Source organism: Stegostoma tigrinum, chromosome 2 (assembly GCF_030684315.1).
Source record: "Stegostoma tigrinum isolate sSteTig4 chromosome 2, sSteTig4.hap1, whole genome shotgun sequence".
In the NCBI taxonomy this organism is placed as follows: domain Eukaryota; kingdom Metazoa; phylum Chordata; class Chondrichthyes; order Orectolobiformes; family Stegostomatidae; genus Stegostoma; species Stegostoma tigrinum.
Window position 1 is genome coordinate 22,118,829 of NC_081355.1, and position 26,477 is coordinate 22,145,305.

A 26,477-nucleotide genomic window follows, 5' to 3' on the forward strand; every position below is an offset into this window, starting at 1 on the left:
TCGACATTCTACCCATTCCATTTGTACAATCCTTTGACACTCTTAATTACCTAGAATTATCTTGCAATGATCTCTCTGCCTTTAAATTCTATCCCTCTGTGCTTCCCTCCACTTCACCTGATGAAGAAGCAGTGCTTCTAAAAGTTGTGATTTCAAATAAACCTGTTGGACTATAACCTGGTGTCATGGAACTTCTCACAGAGAAAGTCATAATGATCTCCGTAATACTGCCTTTAATTTCCTTTCACTAAGCTTTTTTCAACAAGTATCATGCGAATGTTCTGACTAAAGTCAGTCTGACTTCTGGAGAATTGTTACTTTTCAACTGTTACATCAGAAGGGCATTGGTTCAAGGCATAAAACAGGTACATAAAAATACCATCTAGATTATCAGTCAAATGCTGTGGGCATGCTACAGTGTTGGAGTTGTCTTTTTAATGGGATATTAGATTGAGGTTCCATTTACCCTCCCATGTAGAAATAGTAGATCACATAATATTATTTTGAAGAGGGACAGGGGCCTTGTCCCCCAAAAAACTTTGGCCCACACTTATCCCTCTACTAACACCTAAAGGAGATAATCTGGTTATTAATCTCAGTGTTGTCATGGGGGCTTGCTGTCCATAAATTGACTACTTTGTTTCCTATATAACAAAGTTATCGCATTTTAAAGAAAGTCAACATTGGCTGGAAACACTTTGAGATCCCTTGATCATGAAAGATGCAGGATAAATATATATATTTTTGCCAAACCAAACAGAAGTTGTGTCAAATTTGATGTACTTTCACCTGTTTTGAAGTTTAGATTTCATTAACAATTAACAACAATAAGCAGTATTCATTGATAATGATGTAGAGTTTTGGCATTCCGTGCTGTTAAAGCTTGATTTGTATGTGCACTTCTGGTGACTGTGCTTGTGTAGTTAAGAGTGAAAATTAACATCTGGTATGTCTTGCCTCCATGGATGGTTCACTTAACTGGCATCTAGCTCAAGAATTATGCACTGAATGACAGAATGAGTCTGCTAGCCACTAGATTGCCACTAAATTATCATAAAAGCTTGTCAGTTCTAGTGTAAGTGGACTTTTACTGGCATGGGAGAGAATTTGGGAACTGCAGATGCTGGAGAATTCCAAGATAATAAAATGTGAGGCTGGATGAACACAGCAGGTCAAGCAGCATCTCAGGAGCACAAAAGCTGACATTTCGGGCCTAGACCCTTCATCAGAGAGGGGGATGGGGAGAGGGAACTGGAATAAATAGGGAGAGAGGGGGAGGCGGACCGAAGATGGAGAGTAAAGAAGATAGGTGGAGAGAGTATAGGTGGGGAGGTAGGGAGGGGATAGGTCAGTCCAGGGAAGATGGACAGGTCAAGGAGGTGGGATGAGGTTAGTAGGTAGCTGGGGGTGCGGCTTGGGGTGGGAGGTAGGGATGAGTGAGAGGAAGAACTGGTTAGGGAGGCAGAGACAGGTTGGACTGGTTTTGGGATGCAGTGGGTGGGGGGGAAGAGCTGGGCTGGTTGTATGGTGCAGTGGGGGGAGGGGACGAACTGGGCTGGTTTACGGATGCAGTAGGGGAAGGGGAGATTTTGAAACTGGTGAAGTCCACATTGATACCATATGGCTGCAGGGTTCCCAGGCGGAATATGAGTTGCTGTTCCTGCAACCTTTGGGTGGCATCATTGTGGCAGTGCAGGAGGCCCATGATGGACATGTCATCTAGAGAATGGGAGGGGGAGTGGAAATGGTTTGCGACTGGGAGGTGCAGTTGTTTGTTGCGAACTGAGCGGAGGTGTTCTGCAAAGCGGTCCCCAAGCCTCCGCTTGGTTTCCCCAATGTAGAGGAAGCCGCACCGGGTACAGTGGATGCAGTATACCACATTGGCAGATGTGTAGGTGAACCTCTGCTTAATGTGGAATGTCATCTTGGGGCCTGGGATAAGGGTGAGGGAGGAGGTGTGGGGACAAGTGTAGCATTTCCTGCGGTTGCAGGGGAAGGTGCCGGGTGTGGTGGGGTTGGAGGGCCCAAAACGTCAGCTTTTGTGCTCCTGAGATGCTGCTTGACCTGCTGTGTTCATCCAGCCTCACATTTTACTGGCATGGCACAGCTTAATGTTTATGGCACCATGGTTGGCTCTGCTACACAGCATAGGCGAAGAAATACTGGGAGAGCTTTAGTGATGAGAACTCACTTGTGAGGGGAACTGACAGGCTGTTCTGTGGCAGCAAACAAGACTATCAAATGATATGGTGCCTTCCTAGTGCCAAGTAAACAGCCAGCAGTCATGGTGAATGTCGGTACCTAGGACAGTCCAGTAATTGGAGAAGACATGGACAGGAAAGGTACATGGGAGGTCCAGAAAGCTAAATTGTATTTATTTTGATGCAAGATGCTTGACTGATAAAGTGGATGAACTTGGAGCATTGAACAACACATGGGAATATGATATTGTGGCAATCGCTGAGGTGTTGTTGTAAGAAGGACAGGACTAGCAGCTGAACATTCCAAAGTGTAGATATTTCAGGTAGGATGGGGTATAAGTGAAAGAGGTTGGGTTAATCCATTATTGATAAAGGAAACCATCACCGCAGAAATGAGGGAGAAAGTTGTAGAGGGTCGTCAAATGAGGCATCTGGGTATTGCACTACAGGCTCCCCTACAGTCAAACGGAAATACAGGAACAAATATGTAGGCAAATCATAAAAAAAGCACGAGAGAACCAGCGGTATAGTGGTATGGGAATTCAAATTTCCTAACATTAACTGGGATCACCTCAGTGTGAAAGGATCAGATGGAGTAGAATTTTAAAGTGCATCCGTGGGAGTTCTTTGTATCAGAATGTAGATAGTCCTACTAGACTTGGGAAGTACTAGACCTAATCCTAGGGAATGAAGCCAGTCACGTGGTTGCAGTTTCAGTAGGCAAGCATTTTGGGGAAAGTGGCAATGACTCTGTAAGTTCAAAGTCATAATGGAAAGACACATGGACAGTGCAGAAATCATTAGGATCTGGCAAACATAGACTGGGAGCAGCTACTTGCAAGTAAGTCTACATTTTGGAAATAGGAGTCCTTTAAAAGTAGTACAGTGAGAATTCAGGGCAGTGTGTTCCTCTGAGAATGGAGGGCAAGTGCAACAAGCCCAGGAAACCCTGAATGTTGAGGGATATCAAAAGTTTGATAAAGAAAAGGAAGGACGCACGTGTCAGGTGCAGTGCATTAAAAATAGGGGAGGCCTTCAAAAGTACCGAGTGTAGGAGACTGCACAAAAAGGAGATTAGGAGGGCAAAGAAGAGCCACAAAATATCTTCAATGGGACCCATTAGAGGCCAAAAGGACAACTTGTGCTGGGAGCTAGTGGACGTGGGTGAAATCTTAAATGAATGCTTCTCGTCTGTTTTCAGAGAGGAGAAAAACATTGTAGCTGGGAATTTCAGTTGGGTTGGTGAGGTTACAGAGCATGTTAAGAAGGTATTAAATGTTTTAATGAACATAAAGGTGCTTACATCCCCAGGGCCTGATGAGATGTATCCCAGGTTGCTACGGGAGGCAAAGGAAGAGATTGTTGGGGCCGTGGCAGATATATTTAATACTTCATTGGCCACAGCTTAAGTGCCAGATGACTGGAGAATAGCAAATGTATTCCTTTGTTGAAGAAGGGCAGCAGGAATAGGCCAGGTGGAAGGGAAATTATTGAAAACAGTTTTGAAGGCCAGGATTAATCGTTACTTGGAAAAGCAGTGATTGATGAGGGATAGTCAGTATGGATTTGCTAGAGAGAGATAATTTAACTGAGTTACTTCAAAGGCTGACTGAATTTATTGAGGGTAATACAGTTGATACAGTTTACATGGTTTTCAGTCAGGTCTTTGACAAGATTCCATGTGCTCCAAAAGGTAAGAGGGTACGGGATCCAAGGCAAGTTGGCAAACTAGGATCCAAAACTGGCTTGCAAATAGGAGGCAAAGAGTGATAGTAGATAGTGTCTGGAATCCTGTGACCAGCAATGAATCATGGTGTTCAGCGCTGGGCTTCTTGCTGTTTATTATTCACATTAGTTAGTTGGATGTGAATGTAGAAGTTATGTTTAGTAAGTTTGCAAATAACATAACATTGGAGGTGTTGATGATGAGGAGGATGGTCTTAGGCTACAGACTGGTATTGATTAGTTGGTAAATTGGGCAGAACAATGGTAGGTGAAATTTAATCCCAATAGTTGTGAAGTGATGCATTTTGGGAGGCCTAACAAGGGAAGGACACATGCAATGTATAGTGGGTCCCTGGGGAGTATTGCTGAGCAAAGGAACTGTTATATACATGTCCATAGATCTCTGGAGGTGTCAGCACAGGTAGTCAGGGTGGTGACAGAGGCATACAGGACACGCGCCTTCATCAACAGGGACATAGAATAAGGAGAAAAGAAGTATTGTTCCAACTTTATAAAATATCGGTTAGGTCACAGAAAAGGAAGGATGCATATGTCAGGTGCAGTGCATTAAAAATAGGGGAGGCCTTCAAAAGTATAGACTGTAGGAGATTGCTCAGAAAGGAAACTAGGAGGGCAAAGAGGGGCCACAAAATATTTTCGGTGGGACCCATTAGAGACCAAAAGGGCAACGTGTGCAGGGAGCTAGTGGACTATATGCTATTCTGGTCGCCACACAATTGGAAGAACGTAATTGCACTGCAGATGGTGCAGATTTATCTGAATGTTGCTTGGGCTGAAAAGGCTCCATTATGAGGAGAGACTGCTTAGGCTGGGTTAATTTTCCTTGGAGCAGAGGAGGCTGAGGAGGGACTTGATTTGAGGTATGCATAATTATGAAAGGCATCGACAAAGTAGATTATGAGGATCTCTTCACTGTGGAAGACATGCCAAAGACCAGAGAGCTAAAGTCAGAGGAGATCTGAGAAAGAATCATTGCACCCAGAAGGTGGTAGAAATATGAAACATGCTGTCTCAGAGGCTGGTGAGGCAGATACTCTTGCAACATTTAAAAAGCATCTGAATGAGTACATACAATGCCAGGGCATAGTGACTATTGACCAGGTAAATGGTATTAATATAGTTTGGTGTTTGTTGGTCAACATTGACATGGTGGGTCAATGGACCTGTTTTTACACTGAATGACTCTGTGACTCACTCATTCTAATGCTGGCAAACAACCCTATTGGATACTGAAAATTAATTTTTACAAGTGTGAAGCATCATTCTTTCCCAGTTATAGTTGGAGATGTTTAACTTTAAATTTGTCTTATTTATAATTTTGATTTATTTATTTTAACTCCAACTTTATCTCTCATTATTTAATTTACAGTTCATGATATGATCATGAATTAAATATTCTAGCTTATGGTAACAAAGTGTGGAGCTGGATGAACACAGCAGGCCAAGCAGCATCTCAGGAGGACAAAAGCTGACGTTTCGGGCCTAGACCCTTCATCAGAGAGGAGGATGGGGAGAGGGAACTGGAATAAATAGGGAGAGAGGGGGAGGCGGACCGAAGATGGAGAGAAAACAAGATAGGTAGAGAGGAGAGTATAGGTGAGGAGGCAGGGAGGGGATAGGTCAGTCCAGGGAAGATGGACAGGTCAAGGAGGCGGGATGAGGTGGTAGGTAGGAAATGGAGGTGTGGCTTGAGGTGGGAGGAAGGGATGGGTGAGAGGAAGAACAGGTTAGGGAAGCAGAGACAGGCTGGGCTGGTTTTGGGATGCAGTGGGGGGAGGGGACGAGCTGGGCTCCTTGGCCTGTCCATCTCTGCTTCCCTAACCTGTTCTTCCTCTCACCCATCCCTCCCTCCCACCTCAAGCCACACCTCCATTTCCTACCTACCACCTCATCCCGCCTCCTTGACCTGTCCATCTTCCCTGGACTGACCTATCCCCTCCCTGCCTCCTCACCTATACTCTCCTCTCTACCTAATGTTTTCTCTCCATCTTCGGTCCGCCTCTCCCTCTCTCCCTATTTATTCCAGTTCCCTCTCCCCATCCCCCGCTCTGATGAAGGGTCTAGGCCCGAAACGTCAGCTTTTGTGCTCCTGAGATGCTGCTTGGCCTGCTGTGTTCATCCAGTTCCACACTTTGTTATCTTGGATTCTCCAGCATCTGCAGTTCCCATTATCACTGATGCAATTCTAGCTTTGGTTCCTGCTTTAGGTTATAGATCCCTCTCTAAGCCTTCCATCAGGTTAACACAGGTCTTTGAGCCCTTTCTTCAGGGCACCTTACTGTTTTGAACTGCTGCATATTCCATTGCAAAAGCCAATAGAAAACCTATGATGGAGTTCAGGAGTATAGAGTTTAAAACTATCTCAGCCATGATATTATTGAATGGTGGAGCACACTCGGAAGGGCTGTATAGCCTAGGCTTGTTCCTTGTTGGCATGTTCATTTACCACAAAATCTGAGTCAGTATAATAACTCACTCTTCCAGCATTAAACTTGTTTCCTTGTTCCCTTCCAGACATGTGCTTGCTCGATCGAGATGGAGGGACCTGTCAGAATTATGTTGTGAAATGGTACTTTGACCAAGAACAACAAGGCTGTTTGCAGTTCTGGTATGGTGGATGTGGAGGAAACAAGAATCAGTTTGACAGTCTGGAGGAATGTGAAGCCTCATGCCCCAGATCCCGCTAGGAAATGTCACAGCACTAATGTACAATAAGAATCAGATTTTGAAAACAGACATTTGGGAGATTACTGCATCATAATGAATAAGGCCAAGAGCTCTGTGGACCCAGCCAGTGTGAAACTGAGCTGGATTTGGATTGTGTACACATCTTATATATAACTTGGACTTTGTTAGAGGTTTAGCTCCGCTGGGCTAAGGAGCGAGAAGTCAGCCAGAAATTTCCAGACTACTATAACAATGTGCTTTTTGTCAACTGTCTGTTTGCATTGAGCTTTGGAAAGGAAAGAAACATACTTGGCTGTGAAATTTTGTGTTGGAATAGCCCATTATGCTTACTCTTGAAGTTCATACATGAATAATGTTTGTTGCCTAACAAGGTATGAACAAATTCAGGAAAGGTTGGGAGGTGGGAGGAGTAGTATCAGGTGAAGTTGTTGAAAAAAAATCTACCAAGCATTCTTTGTATGCAAATACGTTGTCGTTTGTGCAGATATCACCTAATTGTCTGTTAAAATCATATGTGTTCTGGTTAAGGTATTCAAAATAGGAGAGCAATGTCTTTTGTGTTCAACATTTGAAAAGGTGCATGCCTCACCATTGTAACTTGACCTGTGCCCTTTGTTACATATTTTGTAGGCAGGTGGAATCTGATTTAGGACAAGGAGAGGGCACTTTAGATTGGAAAGGTGGTCTCATTTCATTGAAACGAGTCCTTTGTAGGATAATGGTGAGAATTCTGTGGTTTCTTTATATACGTTTCCTGACTCTATTTCTGCAGCACACCTGTCCCGGCTGCAAAGATATTACCCTTGGACTTGAATAAAAATCAACTTGCAACAGCTGTTCCACTTGTAATATATCTGTTCTGGGCATACCTCAATAAAAGCTCTAAACTGCAGAGTTAATCTGTCACAATGATGTAGTATCAATTTGCTGTTGGATATAATTCAATACCTTACTCACCAAAGAAAAGGCATTTTCGGACTATTTCAGAACATTTCTAAGTTTTTGAGGCTATGAATGATAAATAAATTTTAATTTGTAACAGGAGTCAGAATCTTCCTAGCTCCTGAATGATGGTTACGAGTCTACTGGTAAATTTATGGTGACAACTGAAAAGAATTAGATTCTAGATGTCGAGTAAAAATATCCAAATTTTCTACCTAATGTTGAAAGAATGAGACAGGAATCTCGCTACTGACTGGCATGATGCCTATTTGCCTCTATTAACAGCTCACCATTCCCTAATCATGCCTCGTTTATATGCCGTTTGCTATTTTCCCAGGTTGTGCAGAGAAACTAGATAACGACGATTCCTGATATGACAATCTTAACAGGTATCCTGCCTTTGCAACTCACTGGTGTCTTCCTCAGGTATCTACCTTGTCCAGCCTCTCCCAACACTTCAAGGCCATGTTCCATGCCTTCTTCACCTTCTGCCCATGGAGGATGGCATTGGCAAAGCACAAGCCTTCTTCTTTCATCAGGGCACTACACTTTGGAGTTCACTAACACTTTATGTACAATGCTGCTGCCATGTGACACTGCATGCAGGGGCAGGCACATCAGTAGGGTTCATCCGAGGGTTTTAGCTTGCTGTCTTAATGCTCACTCACGTTGCACTTACTTGGATGCTCAAAACATCTTTTAGTTGTCTTGTAGTGCACATGGATAGCTGGTCTGGGAAGACTGTGGTCAATTAGGATTTAGTCCTTCATCAGCCAGGAAAAGTGGTGTGTCCCTAGGTGAGGGTGCAGGAAGTCCAGAGGGCAAGCAGGACTAGTAGGTTAGGGGAATGGGAATGGGTGACAGCCATTGAGGCACAAGATGCTGCACGCAATATTGAAAGTCGTAGACCATAAGCTTTGGTGGGAGATGGGTGCAAAGACAGAGTTATAGTGTGAGGTAGCAGTGTGAAGGTAGTGTCATTTACAAATAACCTTCATTAACCTTCCTGCAGAATTTCAGCATTTTCCTCCAAACGATGGACACTGCACTGCTCTGGGTGGCTAGTTCTGATCAGGCTGGCAGTCTTTGACTTAGAGGTCAGTTGGTGTCAATGGTGTGAATGCATAAGGTCCTGGGCCTGGCAAGCAATTATCCACTGCTGAGCACAAGGTAATGTGAGAATGGCACTGTGAGACATGACGCATGCTTAATGAGGTGAGCTGCTGAGAATTCTGTGCAACAACTCACTAGAGTTCATGGAGAGAAATCCTGCACAAGACTGCACAAAATTGACTCTTAACTGATTTTTGATACAATTCAGGACAAGAAAGTGGCTGCAGCTTGATATGTGAAAGCAATTCGAATGAACAGACTTTAACATAAAAGTCGAAATTGCTGGAGAAACTCGTCAGGTCAGCTGCTCCAGGAACTGGAGAAACTCGAGCAGCATCTGTGGAGAGAAAGTAGAATTGACATTTTGGGTCCAGTGAGCCTTCATCAGAAGTGACTACAGATTTTATTTTAGACTTTGATATCAGTCGGCACCAGAAAGCCTCTTGTCTCACTGGGGCCGTGTGACCTGTTGGGAGTGACTATAATGAACAGCATGGTGCATTCTGCAATTGTGATTGGAGGAGTGGGAGAGGGGCATGACTGAAGAGTGAGCAGAGTTTGTTGATGCACAGGACGAGTTGGAACACAACAATTCATAGCTGACTAGGTAAGTCTTTTGAACTTTTTCTACACTGTACCCATGTCCCAGTGTTCTTGCTGACATAATTTACCGTTTTCCATATCTCCCTCTGGGTTGTTTTAGAATCTGCCTGAGGACCCTTCTTCTGTCTTTCCAGAGAGGAAAAAACGCCTCTTTGTTTGCCTGGATCTCTTCAGCATTTCCGTCATTGTGTCAGCGAATTTTAAGGCCACTGTATACTCATTCCACAGTAAAAAAAAACACAGCTCACAGTTGACTGTTGAATAAGCTGACCAGACAACCCGTCCTTCTCATTAGCTGGCCTCATGGCTCTACTGGGTAAATTTTAAGCAGATGGCCATTGTAATCAAATGATGGCCATCCATCAAAATTGTTTGGCTCTCTACTGGATTGGTTTGGCCTGGCCTGATAACTTCATTTATGGTTGCCAGGCACAAGTCAAAGTCAATTTGTCAATGTTAACTGTGTGGACTGTGGAAATTGAAAGGAAGTGTGCTGCATGTTTCCTGTCTCACTGCTGCAGATAGTTTATGTAGTATCCAACAAACTTTACAAAAGGAAATAATGCAATTCTTTATACATTAACAATTTTAACTAGCTTCGTACCTGTAAAGTGATGCCCAGAACCTAACTAATAGAGTTTCACGAAAATTATGAGCGTGCTTCCTATTTTAGTTCATTGGAATAGTTTTCTATGCTAATCAGGCAAAGCATAAAAAGTGGAACCTTTATATGGTGAATATCAAGTGTAAATGTTTTCAATGCCAAATAAAGGGTTACGTAGAGATATGCAACACAGAAACAGGCCATTTGGCCCAACCAGTCCATGCTGGTCTTTGTGCCGAACTTGAACCTTCTCCTATTTTTCCTCTGTTAAATCTATCATCATTATCGTCTAGTTGCTTCTCCTTCATATGCTTCTATAGCTTCCTCTTAAATGCATATTTATATTCTTTACAGCCCCATTCTGTGCTAGGTTCCACATTTTCACTACTCTTTTGGTGAAGATGTTTCTTCTGAATTCCTTAGTGGATTTCTGGGTGACTATCTTGTTTTGAAGGCCTCGAGTTATGCTTTTCCCACATGAGGAAATATTATCTCTGTATCCACCCTATCTGAAACATTTATGATTTTGGAAGCTCTATTAATTCACTCCTTGATGTTCTTTTTACTGGAGAAAAGAGGCCTTGCCTGTAAGTCCTTCTTTGTTAAGAACACTCATGCATTTTTGCTATCATCCTTGTAAATAACCCCTGCACTTTTACCAGTGCTTCTATATCCTTTCATCAAAGACTGAAAAGAATTGCATGCAGTCCTCTAAGCGAGGACTAATTAAAGTTCACTGCAGGTTCAGTATAACTTCTCTACTTTTCAGTTTTGTGCCTCTAGAAATAAGTACTCGTGTATAGTCTGCTTTTGCTTGAGAAGAGTCATATTTGACTCTATAAGGCAAAAGCAGACTAAGCACTAGTCCTTACCTTTGTGACCTTGCTAACTCAGAATGAACTATTCGCAATTCATGTATTTGATCTCTCTGATCATTTTGTTTTTCTACCTGACCGAGATTTGCATCGTCCATGTTCAATTTAATTTATGATTGTTCAAATGCTGGTAAATGTCACATCCTAGAAAGAGCTTGTAATAGTGGTAAACTTTGAATGTAGATTTGTAGAATGATTACAGCAGAGAGAGAGGCCACTGAGTCCGTCATGTTGGTAATGGTGCTTGAGTTACTCAACTGGTTCCCCACTGTGGATGTTTCACTGGAGTTGTATTGGATGAGTGGGCCCGTCCTCCCGAGTATGTGCAGTAGCGACGGCAACAGAGGTGGCTCATCCTGGTGATCGGTTGGTGGCATTGGTGGCAGTAAAGGGTGATCAGAACAGTGGAGCATAGCTCAGGAAGATGCTGGCTGAAACTCCAGGCCAGGGCAAGACCCAGGGAGATAAGACTTTAAAAATCTGGACTTCTTCCTTTTACTTTTGGATAAGGACTTTAAGATCTGCACTTTTTTTTCTTTTGGCTCCTTTAAAAATTTCTTCTCTTTTATTTTAGATTCTGGTTTTGTATTTTAAGATGGAGCTGTAAAATGGCGATGTTGTACACTTTTCACTGCACTCTTGTATTCCTGGTACTTGGGTGCACTTGACATTAAAATCTATTTCTAATCTCTTCTTTTTTCTCATGGTTATTCAAATAATATCAGTTTCAGTTTGTGCTGCTATTACATAAATACAACTTGGCTGGTATTCACCACCTACAGGCTGCTGCTATCAAGCCAGAAATACATTCTATCTGCCATATAACTAATTAAGGTGGCATAGTAATTTCAGTGTAGTGTGAATCCCATTATATAGGTTAGATGGTCTGAACATTGATGGATTGTTTCAAGCAGCATGTCCCTTCGACTGTTCACAACAGTGTGCTGTACTTAATCAACCCATCGTTGCAAAGATAAGAACATAGTGTCATCGTGAACATTAAATGTGATACCAGAAAGGGACAACATTTGATAAGAGGTCCTCACGGTACTAAGCATTACACAAACAGACAATTTAAGATCAGAGGAAGGTCAGGAGGGATGGTGAATACCCTACAGGATGTTGGGTTGGGGGAGGGGATGGAGTCAGAGGGAAGGGAAGTGGAGGAAGGTTCCAGAGGGCCATTGTTATAGAATATAGAACATAGAACATAGAAGAGTACAGCACAGTACAGGCCCTTTGGCCCACAATCTTTTGCTGTGGAATAATCCTAATCCAAAACTAAAATAACCTAACCTACATTCCCCTCAATTCACTGCTGTCCATGTGCATGTCCAGCAGTTGCTTAAATGTCACTAATGACTCCCCTTCCACGACTACCACTGGCAAATTATTCCATGCGCTCACAACTCTCTGGGTGAAAAACCTCCCTCTGACGTCTCCTCTATACCTTCCTCCTAACACCTTAAAACTATGACCCCTCGTGGCAGTCAATCCTGCCCTGGGGAAAAGTCTCTGGCTATCGACTCTATCCGTGCCTCTCATTACCTTGTACACCTCGATCAGGTCACCTCTCTTCCTCCTTCTCTCCAGAGAGAAAAGTCCGAGCTCAGTCAACCTCTCCTCGTAAGACGAGCCCTCCAGTCTAGGCAGCATCCTGGTAAAACTCCTTTGCACCCACTCCAAAGCCTCCACATCTTTCCTATAATAGGGCGACCAGAACTGGACACAATATTCCAAGTGTGGTCTCACCAGGGTTTTGTAGAGCTGCAGCATAACCTCACGGCTCTTAAACTCGATCCCCCTGTTAATGAAAGACAAAACACCATATGTTTTCTTAACAACCTTATCCACCTGGGTGGCAACTTTGAGGGAGCTATGCACTTGAACACCAAGATCCGGCTGTTTCTCCACACTGCCGAGAATCCTGCCTTTAATCCTATATTCAGCATTTAAGTTCGACCTTCCAAAATGCATCACTTCACATTTATCCAGATTGAACTCCATCTGCCATTTCTCAGCCCAGCTTTGCATTCTGTCAATGTCTCGCTGAGGCCTGCAATAGCCCTCGATACTATCAATGGCACCTCCAACCTGTCATCAGCAAACATACTAACCCACCCCTCAACCTCCTCATCCAAGTCATTTATAAAAACTACAAAGAGCAGAGGCCTAAGAACAGAGCCCTGTGGGACACCACTCAGCACTGACCTCCAGGCAGAATACTAACCATCTACAAACACTCTCTGCCTCCTGTCAGCCAACCAATTCTGAATTCAGACAGCCAAAACACCCTGTATTCCATACCTCCTGACTTTATGAATGAGCCTGCTGTGGGGAACCTTATCAAATGCCTTGCCGAAGTCCATGTACACCACATCCACTGCTCAACCCTCGTCAACCTGTCTCGTGACTTCCTCAAAAAATTCAATAAAATTTGTAAGGCATGACCTGCTCGTCACAAAGCCATGCTGACTCCCTTTAATCATGCTATGCTTTTCCAAATAGTCATAAATCCTATCCCTCAGGATTCTTTCCAAAACCTTGCTGACCACAGACGTAAGACTGACTGGTCTGTAATTTCCAGGGATTTCCCTATTCCCTTTCTTGAAAAGAGGAACAACATTTGCATCCTTCAATCTTCCAGTACAACTCCAGTGGAGAGTGAGGAAGCAAAGATCCTCGCCAGTGGCTTAGCAACCTCCTTTCTCATTTCCCAGAGCAACCTAGGATAAATCTGGTCTAGCCCTGGGAACTGATCAATCTTAATGTTTGCCAAAATTTCCAGCACATCAACTTCCTCAATCTTGATCTGTTCAAGCCTGTTTTCCTGCTCCTCAAAGTTCTCATTCACAACAAAGTCCCCTTCCTTAGGGAAAACCGATGCAAAATACTCATTTAGGGCTTCCCCTATCTGCTCAGACTCCACGCACAAGTTCCCTACGCTATCCCTGATCGGCCCTACCTTCTCCCTGATCATTCTCTTATTCCTCACGTATGAGTAAAATGCCTTTGGGTTCTCCCTAATCCTCCTGCCAAACCTTTTTCATGCCCCCTCCTGGCCCTCCTCAGTCGACTTTTGAGCTCCTTCCAAGCAAGCCTGTAATCCTCTAAAGCTGTGCTAGACCCTTGCTTCCTCCACCTTACGTACGCTGCCTTTTTCTTTTTGACCAGAAGCACCTCTGTACCTGTCATCCAAGGCTCCTTAATCTTACCCCTTCTTACCTGTCTCAGAGGAACAAATTTATACATCACTCGCAACAACTGCTCCTTAAACAGCCTCCACATGTCTGCTGTGCCCTTTCTGTGGAACAATTGCTCCCAACCTGTACTTCCCAACTCCTGTCTGATAGCGTCATAGTTTCCTTTTCCCCAGTTAAGTATCTTCCCCTGGTAACTGCTCCTTTCCCTTTCCATGGCTATGGTAAATGTGAGGCTGTTGTGGTCACTGTTGCCAAAGTGTTCTCCCACCACGAGATCTGACACCTGTCCTGGCTCATTGCCGAGCACCAAATCCAAAACGACCTCCTCCCTCATCAGCCTGTCCACATACTGAGTAAGGAAACCCTCCTGAACACACCTGACAAGAACGGCTCCATCCAAACTATCTGCACTAAGGAAGTTCCAATCTATATTAGGGAAGTTGAAGTCACTCATAACAACAACCCTGCTACGTTTGCACTTTTCAACAATCTGTCGGCCTATGAGTTCTTCGATCTCCCTACTGCTATTTGGGAGTCTGTAGAAAATCCCCAACGAGGTGACTGCTCCCTTGTTGTTCCTAACTTCCACCCATACTGACTCAGTCGATAAACCTTCCTCGGCAACCTCAGCCCATACCACCTCAGTAGACGAGTCCTCATCAAAAGTTATCTTTGAGTTGTTGCACCTTGTGGGCCTTGATGCCTGAAAGTAAAAGAAAATGTTGGCACACCAAATGAGCAGGAGGATGAAGTAGAATTGGGAATTGGTGAAGTCCTCAGCCAGCATGATGCAGTGCTGTTGGAGAAAGAGGCCAAGTGCGCGCATGTGGTGATACATGGCACTGAGTGTGGATCTCAGAATGTGGTGAGAGCAGCTGTTGTGAAACGTTGAACATCGAGGAGATACCTATGATCCTGGATGGATTCAATGCACAAAGGAAGAGCTCGAGTTGGAATCCACATGAGGTGAGCCTGAGCTGCAGACAGTCACTGAAGAATGTGATTTGGTTGTGGAAACGGGTTTTTAGCAAATACCTGGTCAAACGCCACGAGCAACAGTGAAATTAATGCTGGTGGACAAGACAAAAGATTGGAATGAAAATCCCATTGGAGAGAGAAGCAGAACTTCTTCAAGGTGGGCATTCTTAGAATGGAAGTGGCATTGAGTTAAGTACTAAGTAAAACGTAAAAATAAAACTGTGGGTGCTTTAAATTAGAAACAAAAACAGAAATTGCTGGAAAAGCTCAGCAGTTTCGGCAGCATCTGTGAAGAGAAATCAGAGCTAACATTTCAGGTCGTGTGGCCCTTCCTCAGAACTGATGGTAGCTAGGAAAATGTGAGTTTATATTCAGAATATAGGGTGTGGTGCAGGGGGTAAGAAGTAAACGATATGTGCAGATAGAGCCCAAAGAGAGAGGAGAATAGTTGGACTGACAAAGGAGTGAATAAAGATCTGGCTAGGAAGGTGAATAGCTGTTAATGGGAACTATTAGTGGCTAACAATAGGTTGTGTATCACAGCCAACTGTTAACTTGTTAACAAGGCCTAATTTGTGGGGATTGGGAGAAGCACATGGGAGAGCCCAAGCCCTGAAGTTATTGAACTCAATAATGAGCGCAGAAGGCTGCAGGATTCCCAAGCAGAAGATGAGATGCTGTTATTCCAACTTGTGCTGAGCTTCGCTGGAGCACTGCAGCAAGCCTGAGACAGAGATGTTGGCCAGGGAACAGATTGGTGCATTGAAGTGACAGGCAACTGGAAGCTCAGAGTCGTTTTTGGTGGATAGAACATCAGTGTTCTACGAAGTAGTCAGCCAGTCTACGCTTTGTTTCCCCAATGTAGAGGAGACCGTATTGTGAGCACAGAATACAGTAGACTAGGTTGTGTGAAGTGCAAGTAAAGTTCTGCTTCACCTGAAAGGTATGTTTGGGCCCTTGGATACAGAGGAGGGAGGAAATAAATCAACAGGTACTACACTTTCAGCAGTTGCATAGGAAGATGCCATGAGGATGTCGGGGGGAGGTGATGGCAGTGAAGCAAGAGGCAACCAGGGTGTCCCGGAAGGAATGGTCCCTGCAGTAGGCTGACAAGGGAGGGGAGGACAATGTATCTGGAGGTGGTAGAAATGGCGGCTAATGATCCTTTGGTTGTGGATGCTAGTGGGATGGTGGGTGAGGACAAGTGGAGCCCTGTCACTGTTGCAGGAGGGGAGAGAGGGGCTAAGGGCGGAAGTGCGGGAGATGGGTCGGATCTGGTTGAGGGCCCTGTCGACAATGGCACCGGAAAATCATTAGTTGAGGAAGAAGGTGGGCATTTCAGAGGTTCCCTTGTTGAAATTGAACTCATCAGAATAACTGTAATGGAAATGGAGGAACTGAGAAAATGAAATAGAATCTTTACAGGAAGCAGGGTGTGAGGATGTGTAGTCAAGGTAACAGTGAGACTTGGTGGGTTTACAGTGGATATTACTGGCCAGTCTATTCGCAGAAATGGAAACAGCGATGTTGAGGAAGGGAGGAGTCGAGATGGAAGTGGGAGCAGGGTGGAACTTGGAAGCAAAATTGATTAACTTTTCCAATTCCAGATGAGAGAATGAAGCAGCACCGATGGTATCATTGATATACCAGAGAAAGAGTTGTGGATGGGGGCTAGAATAGGCCTAGACCCTGAAACGATGACTACACTTCAAAAACACTTCATTAATTGCAAAGTACTCGCAAGATGTCTCAATTATTGCTGACATATTATAAAGATGCAATCTCCACCAATTATTACCAAACTTGCTTATTTTCTTTGGATATACTGGGGTCAAGGGCTTTGGATATATTGAGGTCATGAAAACAGTCACGCACTTTTCTGAAGAAGGGTCTAGGCCCGAAATGTCAGCTTTCCTGCTCCTCTGATGCTGCTTGGCCTGCTGTGATCATCCAGCTCTACACCTGGTTATCTATCGAATTTTCATGTCAGTTTAGTGGATACAATAGAAACTGTCAGTTTCTTAAATTAATTTATGGAATGAAGGCATTACTGTTTGGGCCAGCATTTTCTATCCATCCCTAGTTGTTCTTCAGAAGGTGGTAGTGAGCTGCCTTTTTGAACAATTTAGACCATTTGATGTAGGCACACCAACAGTGCAATAGAGAAGCTGTTCCAGGATTTTGATCCAAAGACATTGAAGGAACAGCATTATATTTCTAAATCTGGACAGTGAATGGCTTGGAACTTGCATGTGGTGATGTTCCCATGCATCTGCTGCCGTTGCACTTCCAGATTGTAATGGTTGTGGGTTTGGAAGGTGCTGTCGAAAGAACCTTGGTGAATTTCTTCTGTCCAGCCTCCTCTGATCACTAGATGCAATTATTTCACTGGATGTCAGGGCTGGCCTTCTCTCACCAAGGCTATATAAAGTCTATTCAAAATGATCCATTAGAGGAAAGGCTTCTACCATTAAGCAAAAAGCAGGCCCAGTATTAGCGTGTTATGCCAGGATTTGACAGGAGAGTAGCTAAATTGAATTTTGAAACTCTGCGAGATGAGTGGGGAAAATCTGCATTTGGGAATACTGGAAAGATGGAGAATGATTAAGTGGGAGGGAATAATTAGGAACAAGTATTAAAGAAGGTGGTTGTGAATACAAAGACTTGTGCCAATTTGATCAGAGTTGTATTTAATGGATGAACATGAGGAAAGTATAGCATGCAACGATCAAATTGAGTTTCAAAGTGCAGAAGAGGCTTTTCAGCCCATTTAGTCTGGACTGATAAGAAACTACTCTAAATCAACACTGGTCCCACCATCTATCACTTAATTCATAGCCTTGAGTTTTATGACATTTCAAGTGTTCATCCAAGTACTTGTTAAACTACCCTACTAGGCGATGCATTCCAGATTCCCTTTGAGTTTGAGGTAGCGACTTAGTCAGGTAACATATGTGAGTGGTTTCACATCACCTACAATGTGTGAGCTTAATCTCAGGACAACTGAGAAAAAGAGTATTTGAGGATCAGAATGTCAAACTCCCTACTAATGTAATGGTTTACTAGGCAACAGTGATGGCCACTCTCCTATATGCTTTGGAGACTTGGATGAATGACAGTTGGCATAAAACGCTGGAGGATTACTAACAGCACTGCCTTTGCAAAATTCTCTAAATCCAACAGCAAGAAAGGCAGTTCAAGAGCTTTCAATCCAACTGGCCAATTATTGAGGCACACTCACATGCACAACGCCAGACTCCTGAAGCAACTGATCTCTTTGGAATTCAGTCATGAAGGGTGATTCCAGGAGGACAACATCCTTGAAAACCTGCATCCTCATTGATAGGGACAATAGTTAGCGATCAACCAGAAAGCTCATTCTGGAAGGCATCTAACAGATAGAAAGACTTCACTGGGAACATGGCGAAGCATCATGGGAAGTTCACAAATGTGTAACCACCCATTTATCCTTCAAGCGTCTCCTGCTCCAAATATGGAAGAAACTGCAGATAGGGCAATGAATGTATCAGCCATCTCTGAACTTAAAGAATTGGATGCAGATAAGTCTTCCCCAACCCTCCCTCATACAAAGAAGGGAAGTTTTGTGGATTTTTGCTTAGGTACAGAGTAAATTGTTTTGTGTTAGTAGTGGGAGTGTATTTGGAATGTGTGTGTTATATTTTGAAGGTGCATTACAGTTTTCTATTACTGGCATTTAATTAATCAGTAAACAATGTCACCAGATGTAGTGAGTGTGTGTAATCTGTGGGTGACACTGTCATCCTGATGTTAAGAGGAACTCTGAGCCTGTTGAGTGACTCAACAATGCATTCGCTGAGGATTTGTGGGGATATTAACAGTAAATTGAGTGGTTGACTTTGTTACAAAGCTGCAGACATTCCCCCATTTAGACTCATGTTTAATTCAGCAGCTGTGCCCCAGTGACTCAACTGGAACTTTAAATGAATCCTTTTCATTCACTCAGGGGATGTGGCCATCATTGGCTGGGCCAGTCTTAATTGTCAAATCCTAATGGTTGTTCAGAAGATGATAGTGAACTGCTTCCTTGAACCACAAAATTCCAATTGGAATAGGTGCAGGCACAGTGGTCTTAGGGAGTGAGTTCAAGCAGAGTGAAGATATATTTCCAAATCAGAGTGGCTCGCAGGAAACTTTTAGGTGACAGTGTTTTGTGTATCGCTGTTCTTGACCTTAACCTTTTCCTTAAACTATAACCTAGGTCATAAAGAGCCAAGGAAAGCATATTGATAGGTTAAGTGAAGGGCCAAGATCCAGAAAAAAGAGTATAATGTGCAAGAGTATAAAATTTTCTATATTGCAGAGGAGATAAAAAGAAGAAGCATACTATGTAAATGGTGAGACCCCTGAAATGCAGAGGGATCTGGGAGTCTGGTCACAGAACGTAGCTTACTTTTCCATCACCAAAAGTGCAGCCCCACTTTTGGGAGCTGAATTAAACATTTATAGTGCCTTTTTATATTCTTATATTGAAAAAGAAAGTTTCAGTGGAAATAGACAAAGGCAGAGCATACAATTTGAAAAGGGGAACTGAATTATTCCAACTTACCCAAACAGATTATACTCTGATCTTGAACCTCAATTTACCTGGAAACTGCAAAAGCTGAAGTTGGGAAGAACATGAAGCAAGTGTCTATAACATGCACAAGTTCAATGTGGATTATTGGAGTGGCTATCTGGTACCAGGAAACTAACAAAGCTGTTTATTGTCCGTGGATCTGAGAAAATGCAATTAAGATTTGCAACCCCACATACATTTGCCCTGATTTTTTCTTTCTGATTGGGCAGGTCATCAACTAAATATGTTACACCATTGACAGTCGATTTTCTGAACATTATAGAGCCAGAGAATAGTCAGGCCAACAACTTTGTAAATTATGTTAAGATCAAAACTGCTTGCAGCTTTTGGTGATAGCATATAAGCTCACTAGAATGTCAATACATAATTGCATGGGGCCCTGATTTCAAATGAGTCCATGTTTGAGTTATCTCATTAGACAAGTTTTGCCTCTACTGCCTCCCTAAGAAAATTACTACTTCTGAGCAAAACTAGAAGCAGAATTAGATAACTTTTCTTTTAAAAGCTGCTTTCAGTTGAGGTCACAGTCCAAAAATCAAACTGTCATCCGTATTCAGGTAACTTTGAATTAGATTTTTCCATATTATGTTTGTACTGTGGTTTTATGAAAAAATGAACACTATGTATTGTCCAGTCCTTTGTTTTTGACAAGTGTTTCATGAGGTGTTTACTCAAGTACCTGTCAGGTTAGTGTTGGGCAAGATGGTGCGTGATTTCATTTGGGGTGCCCTGTGGCAGTAAAGGGGCACCCCATCCACGATCGTGTCACCAACCCTCTTAACTCTCTCCTCAGCCTCTCACACCCAGCCTCCGATGTCTCTCAAACCTGGCCCTCATTCTCCTCAATGTGGTCTGCCAGCCAAGTCCTGTTGATAAGCCTGACTTACCTTGATGTCCAGATCCACGATGCCTATTGTTCAGGGACTAGCTGTGATTCCAACAGTCCTCACTTGAAACTGGCAATGATGTGGCACAGAGCTACCAGCCCATCAGGTCAAGTCTGCAGAAATGGCTTCTTAGGAGTTATTGCAGATTGTAAAACCTTTGACTTTTCCACTGAAATGACATAAATTGTAAGATGCCAAAGGATGCTACCATCCTCTCATACTTGTGCCAGACCTTTGAAAGAGCAAACCAGTTAATCATATAGTCTGTTATTCCCCACAGTCTTCAAAGAATGACAAAAACTGAATGACCTGAAACAAGTATCTATGCCAGTTAACACACAGTTAAATAGGATCCTGCAAGTTCTATGTGCATTAGTGGAATGGTGGTCAGGTACCAGGAGAGATATGAAGCTGTTGCTGTCTGTGGTCCAAAGAAGCAATACAGAATGCCCACCCACACCCCCCCCAACTCATTGCCACCCCTCCACCACCCACTCTTTCTCCTTTACCCACTCCGCCATTGATTTTATCATTGAAGAACCTGTTTTAAGCTTAAATTTATCCAGAGATACGAGGAACTGTCGATGCTGGAGTCTGAGATAACAAAATGTAGAGCTGGATGAACACAGCAGACCAGGCAGCATCAGAAGAGCAGGAAAGCTGACGTTTCGGGTCTGGACCCTTCTTCAGAAATGGGGCAGGGGAAGGGGACTCAAATAAATAGTGAGGGGGAGGTGATGACAGAAGATGGATAGAGGAGCAGATAGGTGGAGAAAAGACAGACAGGTCAAGGACGTGGGGATGAAGCCAGTAAAGATACGTGTGGGTAGAGAGTTCACTGGCCTCACTGACCTCACTGACCAATCCCCACCCCCACTTCATAATTACTAGCCTCATCCCCACCATCTTGACCTGTCCGTCTTCCCTCCCACCTACCTGCCCCTCCCTCCTGACTGGCCAACCCCCATCCCAACTTCCCACCTACATTCACCTTTACTGCATTCATCCCTGCCTGCTTGACCTGTCTGTCTTCTCTCCACCTATCTGCTCCTGTATCCACCTTCTATCATCTCCTCCCCCTCTCTCTATTTATTTCAGAGACCCCTTCCCCTCCCCCATTTCTGAAGAAGGGTCCAGACCTGAAACATTAGCTTTCCTGCTCCTCTGATGCTGCCTGGCCTGCTGTGTTCATCGAGCTCTACAGCTTGTTAAATTTATGCAGGAATGGTTTTTGCAATAAGCAATTATTTGAATATTATGGATCCAGAGAATGGACAGGCCAACAATCCTGAGAATTATGGCAGGATTGACATTTCTCATGATTTTTATGGGTGACTCAATATATCTCTTGGAGGTAACTTCGCTATAATGGGCCTGGGCACAACCTGAGCAAAACATTCAGACACCTAATGCTCTGTCAAAGTTTCTCTTTCCTTCTGTTTTGCTTTTAGTCTCTAAAATTTCCTTACTCCCACTTTTACTAGCATGCATACTCCAGTAGGCTCTATTAAATAGTGCCCTATGTATTGTTATGGACCACATTGAACACCCTCAAAACACGACAAGGAAATAGCCTAGGTCCTAACTTTTTCTTATTTTAAAGACAAGTGCTGGGCCTTGTGTCCCAGATACAATTCAATTCATCAAACTACCAGGTTTGAAGCAAAACACACTTTAATCGTACACTATGGTCAAAATACAGATAAAATTAAATTAAAGGAAAATAATTGGCTTAACTGTAAGTCTATTGAGATATTAACAAAATAATAAGCTATTCATTAACTGTTTCAGTATGGGAACATCTCATAAGCACACCCGTGGCAAAGGCAAAGTTAGTAAAATAGATTATATCACATACAATTCTAGCAGCAGGATATGAACCCCAGCTTTTAACAGCAGAGAGAGGAAAATGAGCTTCCACATCCCGCTTCAAGTCCCCAGCAAATGCTACTGAAAGCTTAATTAAAACTCTTTAATGTGTGAGTTTGACTCCACCCATTCAGGCTGCTTCTATTGTTCCAACTTAAATTAAACCCAAAGCCTCAAAAGCTGTTTACTTCATTGGCTTTGAGCAGACTGTTGTTACATCTGTTTCAATGTCCCTTCACAAAAAAAAGACAAAATACACCTCTTAGTATTGTCACAGTATCAAAAGAAATGTTACTTCTCAAAGATAGGAATGTTTCAGCATCCTGGAGCAACCTGATTATGATGTCATGGAGATGTTCATCACTGCATATAAATAATAATGTGGGCACAGCTAGCTAACACTGCACTCTACAGAAGGAACACTGAGAGGACTGCAATGATTCAGAATAAAAACTAAAAATGCATGCACATGAGCACATGCAGAAGATAATTTAATCCTTATCTAATTTAACTATGAGTCAGACCCTAGAACATGTATGATTACCATGTAAAACAATGTTTAATATGAATAAATAGTACAATAAATAGCATTAATGTGAAGTCTAAGCCTGAAGACATTCCTTGACTATGCCTTCTCCTTGACCATAGAGTCATACTGTACACAAATAGATCCTTTGGTTCAACTCATCTGTGCTGAACAAGTTTCCCCAACTAAACTAGTCCCATTTGCCTGCATTTGGCCCATATCCTTCTAAATTCTCCTCTGTCCATCTTCGCTCCGCCTCCCCCTCTCTCCCGATTTGTTTCGGGGCGCCCTTCCTCTCGCCCGTTTCTGGTGGGGGTTCTGGGCCCGGGATTTTGGCTTTCCTGCACCTCTGATGCTGCTTGGCCTGCTGTGTTCATCTAGCTCCACACCTTGTTATCTCGGATTCTCCAGCATCTGCAGTTCCTATTATCATCTTGTTTACACATCATAAGAATCTTACAAGTTTCAAGGTGATCGCATCTGATTCTTCAAAATACTGATGATTACCTATTCAGTTTTCTCAATCTCTCAATAAGACCATCTTGCCATCCCAGGATTCATCTGGACAACATCCATTGCATAGAGTGTATGATGATTATATATTTTCTTCAGTTAAGGAGAACAAAACATACTTCATGATGGTGGGGTGTGGAGCCAGGCAGCATCTTAGGAGCGCAAAAGCTTCTGTGCTCCTGGGATATTGCTTGGCCTGCTGTGTTCATCCAGCTCCACACTTTATTATCTCAGATTCTCCAGCATCTGCAGTTCCCATTACCTCTGTACATTATACTTCATTTGGGGTCTCACTGAGGTTGTATAAAATTGCAACAAGTCATCTTTACTTCTGTGCTCAAATCCCCTTGCGATAAAAGCCACCATTCCTAATTGCCTTCCTCATTGTTTATTGCCCCCTGCATGACAGTTTTAAGTGACCATGAAAAAAGGCACACCTGTTGAGCCTCAACCTGTCTCAGGCTCTCTAAGAAACATTGTCTTATTTTTGCTAAAATAAATAATGTCATTTGCAGATATTCTTTCTACCGTATATGTACCCATTCACTTAGCCTATCCAAATCCTGTTGAAGCCTCCTTCCATCCTCCTTGTGATTTTGTTTCTGCCAGGTTTTGTGTCATTAGCAAATTCAGCAATAGTGCAGTTGGTTCCCAGATTCAAATAATTTCAATAGATTGTGAACAGTTTTGGCAAAAATCTGTAGCTCGGTTTGTGGGTGAATTTGTTGACTTGCTTGCCAAGCTGGCTTTTTCATTCAGATGTTTCATCACCATGCTAGGTGACACCATCAGTGGAGCCATTGATGAAGTGAGGTTGTTCTACTCCACTTGGAATTTTTACTGTCTGATGAGTGGTGCCTTTTCCAGTTTTGATCTGTACAGGTTTGTTCATGTAACCCATAACCTATATAAAATCCTCGCTGTAAACAGACATTCCTGCAACTTCATCCGCAAGTGCCTACTAAACAGACAACAACAGGAGGACACTGTACATACACTGGCCACACTGCCCCACATCAAGAACATATTGGAACTGACAACAAGACTCCTAAGACCATTAGGAATCATGGTGGCCCACATGTCCACAGCCACTCTAGGACAAACACAAGGATTAAAGACCCCATTCTCACAACATGCAGAGCCAACATAGTTTACCAAATACCATGGAACGACTGCCACAAACATTACATCGGACAGACTAGAAAGAAGCTAGCCATCAGAATACATGAACATCAACTGGCAGCAAAACTGCACAACGAGCTCACCCTAATATCGGTACACTCCGACAATGAAGGTCATCAGTTTAAGTGGGGCAAGGTAACCATAGTAGCCCAAGCCAAGCATAGACATGCACGGGAATTCCTAGAGACACGGTTCTCCACCTGTAATGCAATGAACAAACATAGGGCTGACAATTGCAGCACCCAACCAGCAAAAATTGCTGAGGTGATAAAGAGTGAGGAGGAGAGCTTTAGACTGCAAGAGAGCAAAGATAGGCTGGTCATATGGGCTGATCAGTGGCAAATGGAATTCAGTCTGGATAAATGAGAGTTGATACATTTGGACAGGACATGGTGGGCAGCTCAGTGGTTAGCACTGCTGCCTCACACTGCTAGGGATCTGGGCTCAACTCCACCCTCAGGTGACTGTCTGTGTAGAGTTTGCACATTGTACCCATGTCTGTGTGGGTTTCCTCCAGTTGCTGTGCTTTCCTCCCACAGTCCAAAGATGTGCAGGATGGTGAATTGGTCATGCTAAATTGCCCATGGTGTTCAGGGATGTTTAGATTGGGGGGATTAGACATGGGGAAAGGCAGGGGTAGGGGAATGAGTCAGGGTGGGATGGTCTCCAGAGCGGCAGTGTGGGCTTGTTGGGCCGAATGGCCTGTTTCCACACTGTAGAGATTCTGTGATTCTAGAAAACCTTTCCTATTCGGGTACCTGTCCAAATGTCTTCTAAATGTTGTCACTGTACCTTCATCTACCACTTACTCTAGCAGTTCATACCACACATAAGCCACTGTTTGTGGGAAAACGTTGCTCTTCTAGACCCTTTTAAATCATTTTCTTTCACCTTAAGACAGTGCCTCTAGTTTTGAACTCTCCTACCCTAGGGATAATTTTATAAACCTCTGTAGGGTCAACTCTGAACCTTCATTGGAAAAAGTCTCAGCCTAACCAGCTGATCCTTAGAACCAAACCCTCCAGTTCCAGTAACATCCTTAGAAGTCCTTTCTGCACCCTCTCTAAGTTAACAACATCCTTTCTGTAGCATGGCGACCAGAACTGTACAGTCTGCAAATAACTCAAAATCCTGTGCTGTGAGTCAGCAAGTAATTAGAATCTCATTCAGCAAAGCAACGTTGGTCATGCAGATATTGTTACTAATTTCAGGTTCTTGCAGGATTTAATTGCCACTATTGTAGCAAAAATGAAACATACTAAAGTGCTGAAGGAAATGTTTCACCTTCTGCGCATTCAATTTATTAGTGGCAATTTGTTCTTCCCAGTGAATGAAACAGTTCTAAGAAAGAAAATACAGCAAGGAAATGTCGAGCCTAAATATAAGAATGCAAGTTTCTGCAACAGCTAACCAGTGCTTCACTTCCAGCAGTGAGCAACGAAGACAATGTAAAATTAAACAAGATAGAATGTACATTTATAAAACATGTTAAACACGTGCTTTATATTAAAATTTCATTTTCACATATGTGAGTTTCACATGGCAAACCATAATTTATATTAATACCATTCTGGTTAGGAAATAAATTGCTCCTGCTTCTGTGCCTGCTGGGCACTGCAGAGGTTAGGGTGCATCATCCTGCTCCACACAATGTTTTGATTTAATTTTTAACATTTCCTTTAAAATTAGCTTTTTTTTAAGCCTCTTTAAATTCTGGTTTTATAGCTAGGAGTTGACTCTTCACTCGGTCATGACTTAATTAGGAAGGGTGCACCAAAAATCATGCCCCACACTGATCCAAGAGTCATCACATATGTATATATATAGTAAATATTAGATATTATTAATAGTTACAAATATATTTTATGTAGAATATATAAAACCTTGGTTAGAACATCAGGATGACGATTTGCCTGACTGTCTGCACAA

General features: G+C 43.0%; 1 protein-coding gene across 1 annotated transcript in view; it reads left to right on the forward strand.

Moving 5' to 3' along the window:
- Positions 1–7,492, forward strand: part of LOC125461298 (collagen alpha-6(VI) chain-like) — a 135,485-nt gene extending 127,993 nt beyond the window's left edge. Inside the window, exon 41 of the mRNA XM_048549897.2 lies at positions 6,462–7,492. Coding sequence (XP_048405854.2) covers positions 6,462–6,634 — 173 coding nt within the window. The 3' untranslated portion in view covers positions 6,635–7,492. The remainder of the gene's footprint in view (positions 1–6,461) is intronic.
- Positions 7,493–26,477: the final 18,985 nt, after the last annotated feature.